The 13,454-nt window shown below is 32.2% G+C and overlaps 1 protein-coding gene across 1 annotated transcript in view; it reads left to right on the forward strand.

Moving 5' to 3' along the window:
- Lrp1b (LDL receptor related protein 1B) overlaps nt 1-13,454 on the forward strand; it is a 1,514,976-nt gene that overhangs the window by 785,361 nt on the left and 716,161 nt on the right. Inside the window, exon 18 of the mRNA XM_071619306.1 lies at nt 1,357-1,473. Within this exon, the coding sequence (XP_071475407.1) occupies nt 1,357-1,473 (117 nt within the window). The remainder of the gene's footprint in view (nt 1-1,356; nt 1,474-13,454) is intronic.

Raw genomic sequence — 13,454 nt, forward strand, 5'->3', positions numbered from 1 at the left:
GAATGGTCTTTAAAATATTCAACAATAATTGATAAATATCTTTATATTGCATGTACACTTTTCTATGTATATGTCTTCTAATATCTTATTTCTACTGACTTCTGAAACTCTGATTTATGGATGCTTGGTTGACTTCTGTTTGACCTACTCCCTTCACCAAGCATCAGTACTCAAGTTCACAAGATGGTTTGATGTAACAGAGACACATCATTATGATTTTGCAAGCCCAGAAACAAGAGGAAGTGTTTACTTTATGCCAGAACCTTCTCTACAATTTCAAAAACCCAGAATCCAGTGTTCCTCATCCATTCATACTTCACCTAATCAAAATACTCACAGATCTCAGTATCTTCTTCCAAACATATTTCATTTTTTTCCCTAGTCTAATGAAAGGAAAGTGTGGACAGGTTACAGACACTCATGAAGACAGATTAATCGTTCAGAGGATGAAAGGAAAGAAAAAAGAAAATCAAACATTAAAAAAACGAAGTGTGTAACAACCAAAGGCCTGGGGAAAGAGGCAGAGAAGCTATCTAGGCTTTCATGCTTTCAAAAATTGACCTGATTGTAATAGAAAAGGGCAATAAAATTCCCTGTAGAACATAACCTCTTTACTGAATAATTTTAAACCACTGCCTTTGGCTAACATAGAAAGCAAGGTTCCATATTTGTGTTCATTGAAACCCTTAAGGGAGCCCAAAGCAAAGTTCATTAGTATACTTTGATTAAAAGCCGTACATTTATTTATACAACTGTGCAAAAAGTGAACTTTAGAAAAATGTCTTAAGGCTAAATGTATGTTTTCGAAATGCTTTCTGTATTCTCACACCACACAGTGGACCATTTTGAGATTAAGAAGTGACTGCATTTAAAATGTTAGAGGAAAAGGAGAATTCTGACTCCTTGATTAGGAACTAGATATCCTGAGAAAGTCTCTCAAGGCTTCCTCTTACCTTACAGCAAAAGTAATCTTGGCTTTTGGCAAATACTGTACGAAGTTCTTTTTTATTAATCAAAAACTGGATGAAATTTAATTTGATGATATATTCATAAGCATGTGCCAGGCAAAATTTTAAAAATAATGATTTCATAGCTTCATTTGTGGAATTGTGTGAGAAATATTGAATATCTTGTTACTTAACAGTCATTTTAATTAAAGACCAAACGCGTGAGCTTTAGAGAAGACAAGCAGGCTGGGATTGTGAAACATTAAATAAAAATTTACATTTTAAATAATTTTATCTTAATAGAGAAACATGTCTTTGGTGTAAAAGAAATGCTGCATACTCTTATTATATGCTTACTGGTTCAAAATTCCTCTAAATTTAGTCTTTGTGTATTAATTGATCATAACAGCCAGAACATGCCAGGCAGACCAATTTTCTTGTGGAAATGGACGATGTATTCTCAGAGCATGGCTATGTGACAGAGAAGATGACTGTGGTGACCAGACAGATGAAATGGCATCCTGTGGTAAGTTGTGAATGAAATATCCTCTTAGTAGAGATCTTGTCAGATAGAACATTCTATCACTGTAATCCCCTTAAAAGGCTATTTCTTTATAAATACAAGTCAACAAGGCAGAGATATGTTACTTTATTATAGCCCTTCAGATATGAATATGTACTTCAATGACAGCTTTAGAATATAACCATTCATGAAGCAGTAACAATATCCTCTGCTGAAACAAATGATCCAAACACTATAGCTTCTATTCAGAGGTAGTTATATAAGACTAACAAGATATTCTTAAGTTTTTGCTATTAATCTTATGCCTATAATGATAAAACTTGTCAAAACAATGCAAAGGGTAACACTGAAGTAAATGAGGTAAATATGTTTCTGGTTGGAATGTGTGGGTTATATTCTCAGAGCAAAAAATAATCTAGACTGAGATTCTAGAGTTGGTAAATCAATTTTTGCTTTTCCATAGTCATGTGATTCTGACTGACAAAGATCATTATCGGTTTAAGATAACATGTTTGTTGATGGCAAAATTCCCAGTCACTTCCCACTGATTCTCTGACTTCTGAAAATAGTAAAAATTTATTATTGTATGAAGGTGCAAATTTAATTATCCTCCCTTTGTACTTAAATTTCTATATGTGTTATTATCATTTTATTAATAACATATATTCAAACATATTAAGGAAATTAAAAAAAAGATTTGTAAGATGTACTTTATTTTAGTCATGGCAATGGATTTTAAAAATTACTCTTAAAAACTTTATCCATAAATGAGAGGTATAGAACACACTTATTAAAATATAATGCAATTTGGGATAGGGATATGGTTTCATCTTAGATAAAACCTGGATTTGATCACCAGCAAGGAAGAAAATAAATAATAATAATGGTAACTCAATTGAGTATACATTTTAATAATTAATCCTGTTATAGTACTATTCACAGTAGGAAATACGATATTTTAAGCCCCTTTATTTAAATGTCATTATTTCGAAGATGTATTCTCTCTGTACATATTTAAAATTTTCTTAAATTCAACTACTAAGTCACTGTGAACATTTTGAATTAATTACCTCTGAAAAGTGAATAAAGTATAGATAAAATAGTGTTAAATGATATGGTAAGGAAAAAAAGTGGTGTAAAGAAAGCAATAGAAAAATCACAAATAAACACTTAAGTATACATTTGACATGTAAATTATCAAGCCTGGTCAATAAAGAGTTAAGAAGTATAATCTCCTTTCCAATATCCACATGAATGTTGTGGTCCCAAAGTTAGCTGGCTGGGTTAGGCTGCTGTATTTTTTTTTTTTTTTTCAGAAACTTGATTCCCTTCCTATTTTGAGCATATGAATCAAGGGTATACCAGAAAGATAATGAACAACCAACAACCTCTAAACCCTGTAAACATTAAGTAAATACAGAGAAGTCTTAGAATCAGAGTCCCAATTCAGATGAGTAATGACATGAAAACAATATAAAGCAGAAAAATAAAGTATGAACTCATTAAGTGCTTCTAATTGGTCTTTGACCCTACTTCATTTTATTTTTTAAATTTCATTGTAGTAAGTCTAGGGAAAGGCATCTTTCTTAGTCTAATGATAATTTATTTGAATCAAAGAAGGGGGAAAATACCTTAAACTTTGAATATTCTAAGAAATTATACTAATGAATATTTACATTTCATGAAATAAGGGGAGGAAATGTTACCAGAGACATATTTTTTTTATTGAATCTTACAACAAGTCTAGGAGAAACTTTACTATATTTTAGAAATAAAATTATTGAAACTTAGGGACATTTAGAAAATTGCTTGAGATCAGACTGATTTTTTTATTGATTTAAAAAAAATAAATGACAGCAGAATGCATTACAATTCTTATTACACATATACAGCACAATTTTTCATATCTCTGATTGTATATAAAGTATGTTGACACCAATTTGCGTTTCCATACATGTACTTTAGATAATGATATCTATCATATTCCGTCATCCTTGCTAATCCCCTGTCCCCTCCCTTTCCCTCTCACCCCTCTGTCCTATCTAGATTTTATCTATTTCTTTCTTTCTTCCCCTCCCTACCCCACTATAAGTCAGCCTCCTTATGTCAGAGAAAACATTTGGCATTTGTGTTTTGGGGGATTGGCTAACTTTACTTAGCATTATCTTCTCCAAACACTATCCATTTACCTGCAAATACCATGATTTTGTTCTCTTTTATTGTTGAGTAAAATTCCATTGTGTATAAATGCCACATTTTTTTTTAATCCATCCATCCACTGAAGGGCATCTAGGTTGGCTCCACAGTTTAGCTATTGTGAATTGTGCTGCTATAAACATTAATGTGGCTGTGTCCCTATAGAAGCTATTTTTAAGTCTTTTAGGTATAGACATGGAGTGGAATAGCTGGGTCAAATGGTGGTTCCATTCCCAGATTTCTGAGGAATTTCCATACTGCTTTCCAGGCTAGTCTATGAATCTAAGTATGCTTGAAATTAAAACCCAATCATTTCATGTTGATTTTGTTTTGACATCCACTGATTGGGTTAATGAGTGGACATTAAATGACAATATATCTGCATGAATATCTTTTTTAAGTGTATATACTCCTATAATGGACCTTATTCATTAATGTGTTGATACATGTTTTAGTATTTCCTGGTGGGAGGAACTCTGAGGGTGTTTGCGTGTTTGGGACCATAAATACACCTATCATGGCCAATATCCAGTTGCCAACAAAACTCTAAATGTGAAATTGGGAAAAATATATGAATCTTTACTATATGAATGTAATAGACTAAAATAGCTTTACAAGCCATTAGTAAATTTATTCAGAAATTATGAATCTTGAGTATTTATTTTCTTTGTTTTAAACATTATTCCATTTTAAATTTATGACAATTAATTTTGCTTTGAATAATATCATATGCTTAAAAACTAACTCATATAATCCCTGAAAATTCACAAATCAGCTCTGACATGCTGGTAGAGATCGCCAACACACAATCACGAATAACTCATTGTGACAATTTAGCTGCTAAATATTTTGGTTCTGAATCATTGACACATTTTACAGAGTGTCAGTCAACCAACTGCAGGGGTTAGTCACAGTACCATTCCTCTTTTACAATGCAAGAAATGTCCAAATGTGTTCCCCTCTTTAATAACATGCATTCACCTTTCACATTGTCATTTTAAATGAAAATTTACATAGAGACAGAAGCTGACAGAAAAACTTTAGTAGGCATAATGTCACTTTTAATGTTGTAGAAGAGAATAGATTTCTGTAATAGAAATTATCACTGCACTATATACAAAAATGATAAAGATTGCAGGCTTTATTTAATGTTACCATATCTGATTGCTAGTTTATAAATGAATACGGGTTCTACTAGTTCCCATTATATTAATCATTATTGTAACATTTGAACTGACATATTTTATTTCGCTATTGAAATAGGCCAGATTCCCTAACATTATTCCTACCAGAAGATTCTGTAATCACTTTTTTTTCACAGTTCAGCTCTCTGAACAATCTTTGTTAAATTTCATAGGTAGCCATTTACATGGAGAATAATATTAAAATTTAGATTTAAAAACATGCAAAACCTATGATTAGAAATGTTCCTGATAGAAATGAAGATACAATTCAGGGTCAGATTTTCAGTGGAATCCTATTTATACCTATTTATAACCCTTTCTCATTTTATTTGCATTTACCTTTATAAGTTAATTGCACATTTTAGACTTAGATTATACATGGGCAAACAGTTACATAATTAGGAAGGCCCTCTGAGGATTCAGCCTTGATCTTTAAGTGATCATTTAACTTTTTCAGTAGTTGTTTCATGTGTAAAGGAGACATTGTAAGTACAATTGTGGAGCCTATGCTAAAAGATGACCTTGTGTCAACTATATGAATTGACAATCTCATTTCAGGAATAAGACTAGTATTGGTTTTCAACTTTAGCTCTCTATGAAAAGATGATGAGGAGAAATTTAAAATAACCTGCCCATACCTCATTCCAGGCTAATTAAATAAAATTCTCTAGGAGCAAGTCCTAAGAATGAGTGTTTTTAATGCTTTCCAGTGGTATGAATGTGCACTCCAGTTCAAGAAACATTAAATAGTTATTCTAAAACTTGAGCATACATCGGAGAGGGCCTCTAGAAGCCTTGCTAATAGAACAGATTGTTACACCCTTTCCCAGAGTCCTGATCCAGTGAATCCTCAGGTGGACCCTAAGAATTTACAATTCTAACAAACATCCAGTGGACACTGATGTTTATACTACTAGCCCAAAGATTGTACTTTAAGGACACTGTTATGCATATTTGGTTTTATCTTATATGTACTTAATGAAAATTATGTTCATATATACAAAAGTAATTTAAGATGGAAGAAGCAATTGTTTACACAAATTTTCTTCCCATTTCCAAATTACAAAATTAAATATAAGGTTAATTTATGAGTAAACATAAGAATGTTTGAAAGACTCATTTTGTCCTATAAAATATTTATAAGCAAAAACAATATTGGCATTTATTTGAAACTTTTGCATAACAATACATGGCTTATTCTAGCTTTCAAATATCTTAATATAGCATATGTTTATTATGTTTTTATAAGTATGCTTTAATATAAATTGGTAATGTTCAATTTGTTCAAAGGTTTAAATGTCAGTAATTACCTAAAGTTTATTAACAGATATGAAGGATGATTCAGGAGAGTAGAAATAAAAATCCACTAGGGTTTTCAAATTTAACATTACATAGTCCACAATGGATGTTGGGCATTTTAGATCTTGAAAATAGAATTCTGTTTCTTGTACTTATAATCTTGCTTCTAAGTGTGCTTGTAATCTTAATTCACACAACTGGTAAGCAAAGAATATAAGAAAGAAAATTTTCAAGTACCAGACATGAAGACAAGAGAGAAGGAAAAGAGAGAAAAGGAGAGGAGATGGTACACACTAGAAATTGTTTTCAGGTTAAATCAATGCAAATATCTAGGATATTTTCCCCAAATAACCACAAAAACAAAAATCCTAATGAACTATATGTTTTTTTTTTAATTTTATTAAAAGAATTCTGTGTGTCATAAAATGTTTAATACAAGAATTAATCCAGTGTAATTTACATGAAATATGATGATTGCCTATCACTGTTTATTCAGCACTTCACTGTTCCTCAGTCTGTTCTTGGCAAACACAATGACTGGTCAGTTGGGGTTTCAATAACTTAGTCCAATCCATTTTTAAACATCAGCATTATATTCTCATGCAACACTTTCTCTCCTACTGCTGCTATACTTGAGGTTCAAGGAACTTGATATAGAAAAGAAAGCGTATCCTTATGTTTCACTTTCTGCCTTTCTTCATCTAGTGTCAGCTCTTTAGGCAGACAGGGGAGATGGAGGAAATGTATAACATCTTTCAAAGTAGGCCTTGTGGAAACCTGCATTTGCTTTTGAGTATCACTATCCTTTCACCCATGAGAAATGCAGTTTTCTTTAGAGGCTCTTTGTGAGACCTGTATGGAGGCCTAGATCCCACCCCTCTACAGAGTTGTGTAAATTTCCTCCTTCTCTGTTTTCTCTTCCTTCTCTTCCTTACCCCTTCCACTTTTCCTCCTCTGATCCCTTCCTGCCTTCTTTCTCCTATTTGTTCTCCTCCATTTCTTCCTTTTCATTCTTCTCCATTCTTCCTTGCATATTGCTAGTTCCCTGCAGATTGCTCTACCTTCCCCCCCACCCCCCATTCCTCTTTCTTCCTACCACTGGACCTATATAATGTAGCTTTAACTTGAAAGAATCCCCTTGCCTGCTAGGCTGCCTTTTTGTTTGTTTTACTACATGAGATTATTAAAAAAAAAAAAAAAAAAAAAAAGTTTTTTTTTCTTTTTCTAGGTCTTCCTCCCTACCCTACCCCCAATGTTGTGATCAGGTTCTTCTCTCAACAACCCATTTTCTGGGACTGTTACTATTCTCTAGCTCTTTCTTTTTGAGATACAGGGTGAAAGAACAAGTTTGTTTCCTGAGAAAATTATGATCATTTCTCTTTACTCAGGCACTCACAAAATTCTGTGAATATTTTTTAGTAGACCTCTCCTTCGCTTGAGTCAATACATCTCTCCACAATTTTTTATTTTATTTTTTATTTTTTAGTTGTCAATGGACCTTTATTTTATTTATTTTTATGTGGTGCTGAGAATCCAACCCAGTGCCTCACACATGCTAAGCAAGCGCTCTGCCACCAAGCCACAACCCCAGCCCCGACTGTTTTTTTTGACTGTTCTCTGAAAAGCTGACTTGTTTGTACTCTACTCGTTTATAGAATGGTTCCAAATACTGACAGAATGTGGGCAGACTTGTCATTTCCTTGTTCTTATTAGGTTAAGTGATTCTGCACCATGGCAAATGGAGCAATTCCACTCTTGCATGTGTTTGTTGTCTTCACTCACTCACTCTTCCTGTCCCCTTTTCCCATTCCTTGCTGCCATCTACTCACCTATTAAAACAGCTTGTCAGATGCCTAATAATATGCACAAGTGTGCACATTTATTAAATGCATGAAAATTTACAAAAAAATGATAAAAATGGTTCATTTTTGCTCCTCACATCACCACAAAGGAGACTAATATTCTGAAAGTTCTATGTCCAAAATTTATGAATGAGTCAGTAGACATGACAAGCTTTGGAACTTACTCCCATTCAGTCCTAGTTGTCTACTCTAAGAGAATTAGAAATTGACAAAGATGCTATCTAGATAGTTCAACCTCTTTTCTAATACAGGAGATTTATAAAAACTGGTCCTGCAGATTCTTGCTCCTTCACTGAATATTTTCAAGATCCAAGAACTGGATATTTCAGTTTATTTTACTCTTGTGCAGTAATCAGTTGTTAGAACATTTTCGTGGAGCCAACACCTATCTTCCTAAAATTTCTATGCAGTGATACTTGTTCTGTCCTCTGAAGGTTCGCACTGTAAATCAATTACTTTGTCCTCAGTATGACACTAAAGATAATAAAAAACACCATTGTGTGCACAAAACCTTTGTCTTTTAAAGACTAAATAAATCGTTGCCTTCAACTTTTCCTGACATTTCCACATTGACAGAGTCTTCCCCTACCAATTTCATTGCCATGAATTCACTTGGAATTTCAGTGATATTAAAATTTATGACCGAACATGGGAAGGTGATGTTCAATGTTTATAATTTTGGCTTTGCATGATTTAAAAGTTCTATTGTTCACTTGCACTACATCATGAATATAGCTAACACCTGTGAACTGTGTACTCACGATGATTAAAGTGGTAAATGTTATGTTTTTGCCAGAATTTTGAAAAACTAACAAATTTATGGCCTAGAAATAAACAAAAAAAAATAGTATGAAGTGTGTGATTTTCATATAATAGATACTAGCAGACTAATTAGCTTCACTAATTTAGTTTGTAGGCCTCTATTAAGGTAGACAGGACAGGTGCTTTATTGTGTAACTGATACATTGAGTTTTCAGTCAATTAAAATATATAAGCATTTTTTTTATAAACTAGATTAATCCTTCGGACACTTCCAATGTTTACATTTCCAAGGCTTTTAAATAGTTTTATTTTGATGTTCTTATGATTCTCCTTTATCCATATATTTCAGAATATGTACTGAAATTGGCTTTACTACACACTGAAATTTATAGTCCTCCATTCCGTTACAACACTTATGTGCAGATTTGTAGTTTTGAATCCATAGTCCACCATATTAATAGTATCTCCCTGGTTTGTGTAAACAAAGATTTGTTAAGCCTAAATTTTAAGACTTAATAGTAGAAAGGAGTGAACCTTTATGTTGCCAATTAAAAAATAGTCTATGGAAAACTGATCTCCTAATTGGAATTCTGTAAATACAGTTCTGAACCAACTGCTACTCATCCACCTATAATATTTTCATTTATCATAAGAAAATTCCTCAAGTTGTTGCTAAAAATAAAGGAACATTGAGGGCATTTTCATGATATATTCTTACTAAAAAATTGCATCAACCAAAAAAAAGTTAGTTTAGAATAAAATGTTTTTATTTTCTTCATGGTAGTTTTTTTAATAATTATTGACAATGTGTTCTTTTAACAGTTTATCTTAAAATTATTGTCCCAAAGATTTACATAAATTTTGTGTCTTTAGAGTCTCAAAATTTTTCTTCAGTATAAACATTGGGGCAATGTTATTGGCCTTTTTCTCCTATTTTTTTTAAATTTATCTCTCCTATTTCCCCTTAATTACAAAATCATGGTCAATATTCTGAAATCCAAATGTTATTTTTGCTTTATTTTGTTGTATTTTCCTCTTGTTCCATTTGTCTTTATTTGAAAACTTGTATTACTTTGGTTAGAAAAGATATGCACCTCCTGCTAAGTTATCTTCTTATTATCCTTATAGGTATATAGTATTTGCTGTATCGTCTTTTGTTAGAGTTATCTCTTTTGTATACAGTTGACTAATAAGATCCAGTCTGAAGAAAATTGGGAGATTAAGCATATATATTGAAAGCCACAGTCAGAAATTATTTAAAAGAGCTTTTAGCTCTTTGGCCTAACTCAGCTTTTCCAATTCTTGCTTGAGGATCTGTATCATCTGAAATACTGTTGCTGATGAGATTCCCAGATTCCTTCCTCTTGTCCCTAAAAGATTCCCATTCAGGAGGTTTTGTATGGAGTCTGGGAATCTGGACTATGGAGGAAAGTATATCATCTGAAGATTAACTTAAAACAATATCAGATAATTTATACTTGAATTTCAGCATTCCTTACAAATTAGAATTTGTTATGGCTACCACAAAAAAACTATTGTCACAAACATGATGGCTTTAAACAATATACATTTTTTCATATTCTGGAATCTGGAAGTCCTGCTGTCAGCAGGGCTTCCTCCAAAGGCTATAGTGGGAACTATTTGGGTGGCTCTAGTGTATATTGGTGTAAGTAGTCTTTAAAATGTATCCAGATGATTGAATATATATACAGATTTGTGAAACACATTTCTGTTTTTTAATTTCTATGTTTAAAGATTTTTTTGTAGTTGTATATGGACAGCATGTATTTATTTTATTTCTTTATTTTTATATGGTGCTGAGGATTGAATCCAGTGCCTCACATGTGTTAGGCAAGTGCTCTGCCACTGAGCTACAGCCCCAGTCCTGTGAGACACATTTCTACTGGCTATTATTTAGTCCTTTTCTTCTAACTTCTTAACACTATCTCTCTGCTACATCCCTCCCAATCTCACTTACTCTGCCTTTGCTGTCTTACCTGAAGCTCTGCACTACCAGAAACAAGCTGATGCCTCATCAGACACTAGGTCACAGAAATTCTAGCTCCAGAAGTAAATCCCTTTAAATTTCTATCAAGGCTAAGAATGGATTCTTCACAGACTTCAACTACTTGATTTTCTCATTGGCAAAAAACATGTGTATGTTCATGCATACGCATATACATACATGTTGATTAATCAGAGTCAAATGAGAAAAAGTAGGTACAAAAATCTAGATAGTGGGTGGCACATAATGGTTCTTCAATAAAATGTTAGATATCAATTTGTCTTTTGTCTTCCAAATAATTTTTATTCTCAAATGGGAAAAATACATAATTATATGAAGCTGGAATTGGAGTTGGCCCATCTGAAAAAAAATTCAGAAAATATCATTTCTCAAATACTTCCTTTTTTAAATATTGACACTAACATACCAAACATGGAGGTAGGGACAAGGAATAAAAACCATATTATTTTTGCTGATAAGTCAATATGTATAAGCAATTTGGTTAAAATTACTCTTATTGATAATGTGCTAATTTTTAAAGTAGCAAAAAAGTGAAAAGAAGCATCTCAATCTTACCACTATTTCAGGAGATGAAAGTGTCTGTTCTATGTGCCTACTCACTGCTACAACTATGAATAAGAATAAGAAAACTATGATAAAATACCATGTAACAAATCATTTTTAATTTTTGTAATTATAAAAGTTTTAATCTCCAAAAAAGTTGTTTTGTTCCTTCTCTCATGGAAGATTTAGTATTATGTACAATATAAAAGTACTGAAATTTTCTGAAATACAGACTTAAAGATATGTGACAATTAATTTTCTTGAGATACTTCATATGTATTTTGTACTTTTATGGAAACTAAATTAATCATTAATCATTCTTGATTTTATCTGCCACATTTTATTGAACATTTTTAATTTACTAAGTTTCTTACTTTAATCATTTCTTGGAATGCTAAAATCTAAATGCATTCTTTAATTATTAACTTCAGGATTGAATTGAATGGAGGTTTATTTTAATACTAATTGTTTTAATTGCCAGGGAGAATTACCTGTTAGATATGAATTCATTCTTTGGATGTGAAAATCTTTCTGCTGCCCTAAAATCTGCAGAAAAACAGAAAATGTAACTTGTGTCTTCCCTATATTTTGACTCTAATTTAACTCATTTCTTCTCATCAATATTTCTTTTAAGTTCAACTTTTCCCTTAAAAAAGATCACCACCAACATAATATACTTTGATCCTATAATTTTCATTGATATCACATTTATAATATATCTCATTTAAATTTCTTGGAAATTTTATGTAAAACGACATATATTCATATTTTACTCCATCTTTTATAGACTCGAATTTTGGTTTTACCCCAAACCACTCTACCAAAACTGACTGCCAATCTCAGCAAGGACTTTTCTTTAAACCAATAGAGCACCTTTGGTTTCTCACCATTTGAGCAGCCCTCAGCATGGATGACCTAGAAACCCTTTTTCCCCTTGCCTTCTTCAATGGCAGGATATTTCCCAGTCCCCCTCTGAATTTTTTCTTACCCCATTGTCTCTACCTAAACCTCAGACATTCTTGCATTATCTTTTTTTTTCTTTGACAAAGCAAATAAATTAATTTCTAAAAATTTCTCTTTCATATTTTTGGGGAAGGGTAGGGTGGGTAGATTTTTTCACTAAAGAATTAATATTGTAAAATATCTTCAGGTCAGTTCATGTTTTATAAATGTTTTCTTTCATCTCCATGTTTCATTACAATGTTTCTACATGTGAATTAATTTTTACTTATCTGAGGATGAGTGTACTTCCTGAATTTCAAGCCATGTCTCTCACAAATTCTGGGAAATTCCAAGATATTATCTATGAATATTACTATCCCCATTTTATGTCATCCATGCTTTTAGAACTGTTAATTTAATGTCAGAACATTTTATTGTAACCTTTATGCATGATTCTTGATCTTTTTTACATGACTTTTGTGGGATTTTTTTGTTTTTTGGTGATACTGGCACTTGACCCCAGGGCTGGGAGCATCTCGCTAAGTTGCTCAGGCTGGTTGGGAAATTGCCTCAGCCTACTCAGCAGCTGGCATTATAGGTATGTGCCACTGTACTGAGTTTCTGGATAAAGTTATGAATATTTTGAATATAGTTTCAAAAATGCTACAATCATTACTTTTGATCTCTAAGTTGTGGCCAGGGAAATGTCATCAGATCTTCCAGTTTGGCAATTGTCTGTTGAAGTATATCAATTTTTAATTTAACTTGTCCATTCAGTCCTTAATTCTGAGACTCTAGTTTTCATTTTTCTATTTCCTATTTTGTTCATTTTTGTTTCTATTTTCCCCCTCAAGTTGTATTTTTATATGGTTTTAATATTCATTTTTGCCTTTGAAACATATTTTGGCTTATCCATTTTATACTACTTACCAGATTTCAATCTACAGTCTTTAGATATAATTTTTAAATATATGAAAGATCTCATGAGACTAATCCTCTCATTTGTATATCTGCTGAACATTACACACCAGCTTTTTTTTTCACATTTTAAATTCTATATTTTTTGTTTCTTTCTTTTTGCAATCCTGAATTTTTAATGTATCTATAATTTTAAACTTTGAATTTTTGCCCCCTCTGGAAATCTTGAGGCCTTCTTCTAGTTATGTCTTC

This window comes from Marmota flaviventris, chromosome 11, assembly GCF_047511675.1.
Source record: "Marmota flaviventris isolate mMarFla1 chromosome 11, mMarFla1.hap1, whole genome shotgun sequence".
Taxonomy (NCBI): domain Eukaryota; kingdom Metazoa; phylum Chordata; class Mammalia; order Rodentia; family Sciuridae; genus Marmota; species Marmota flaviventris.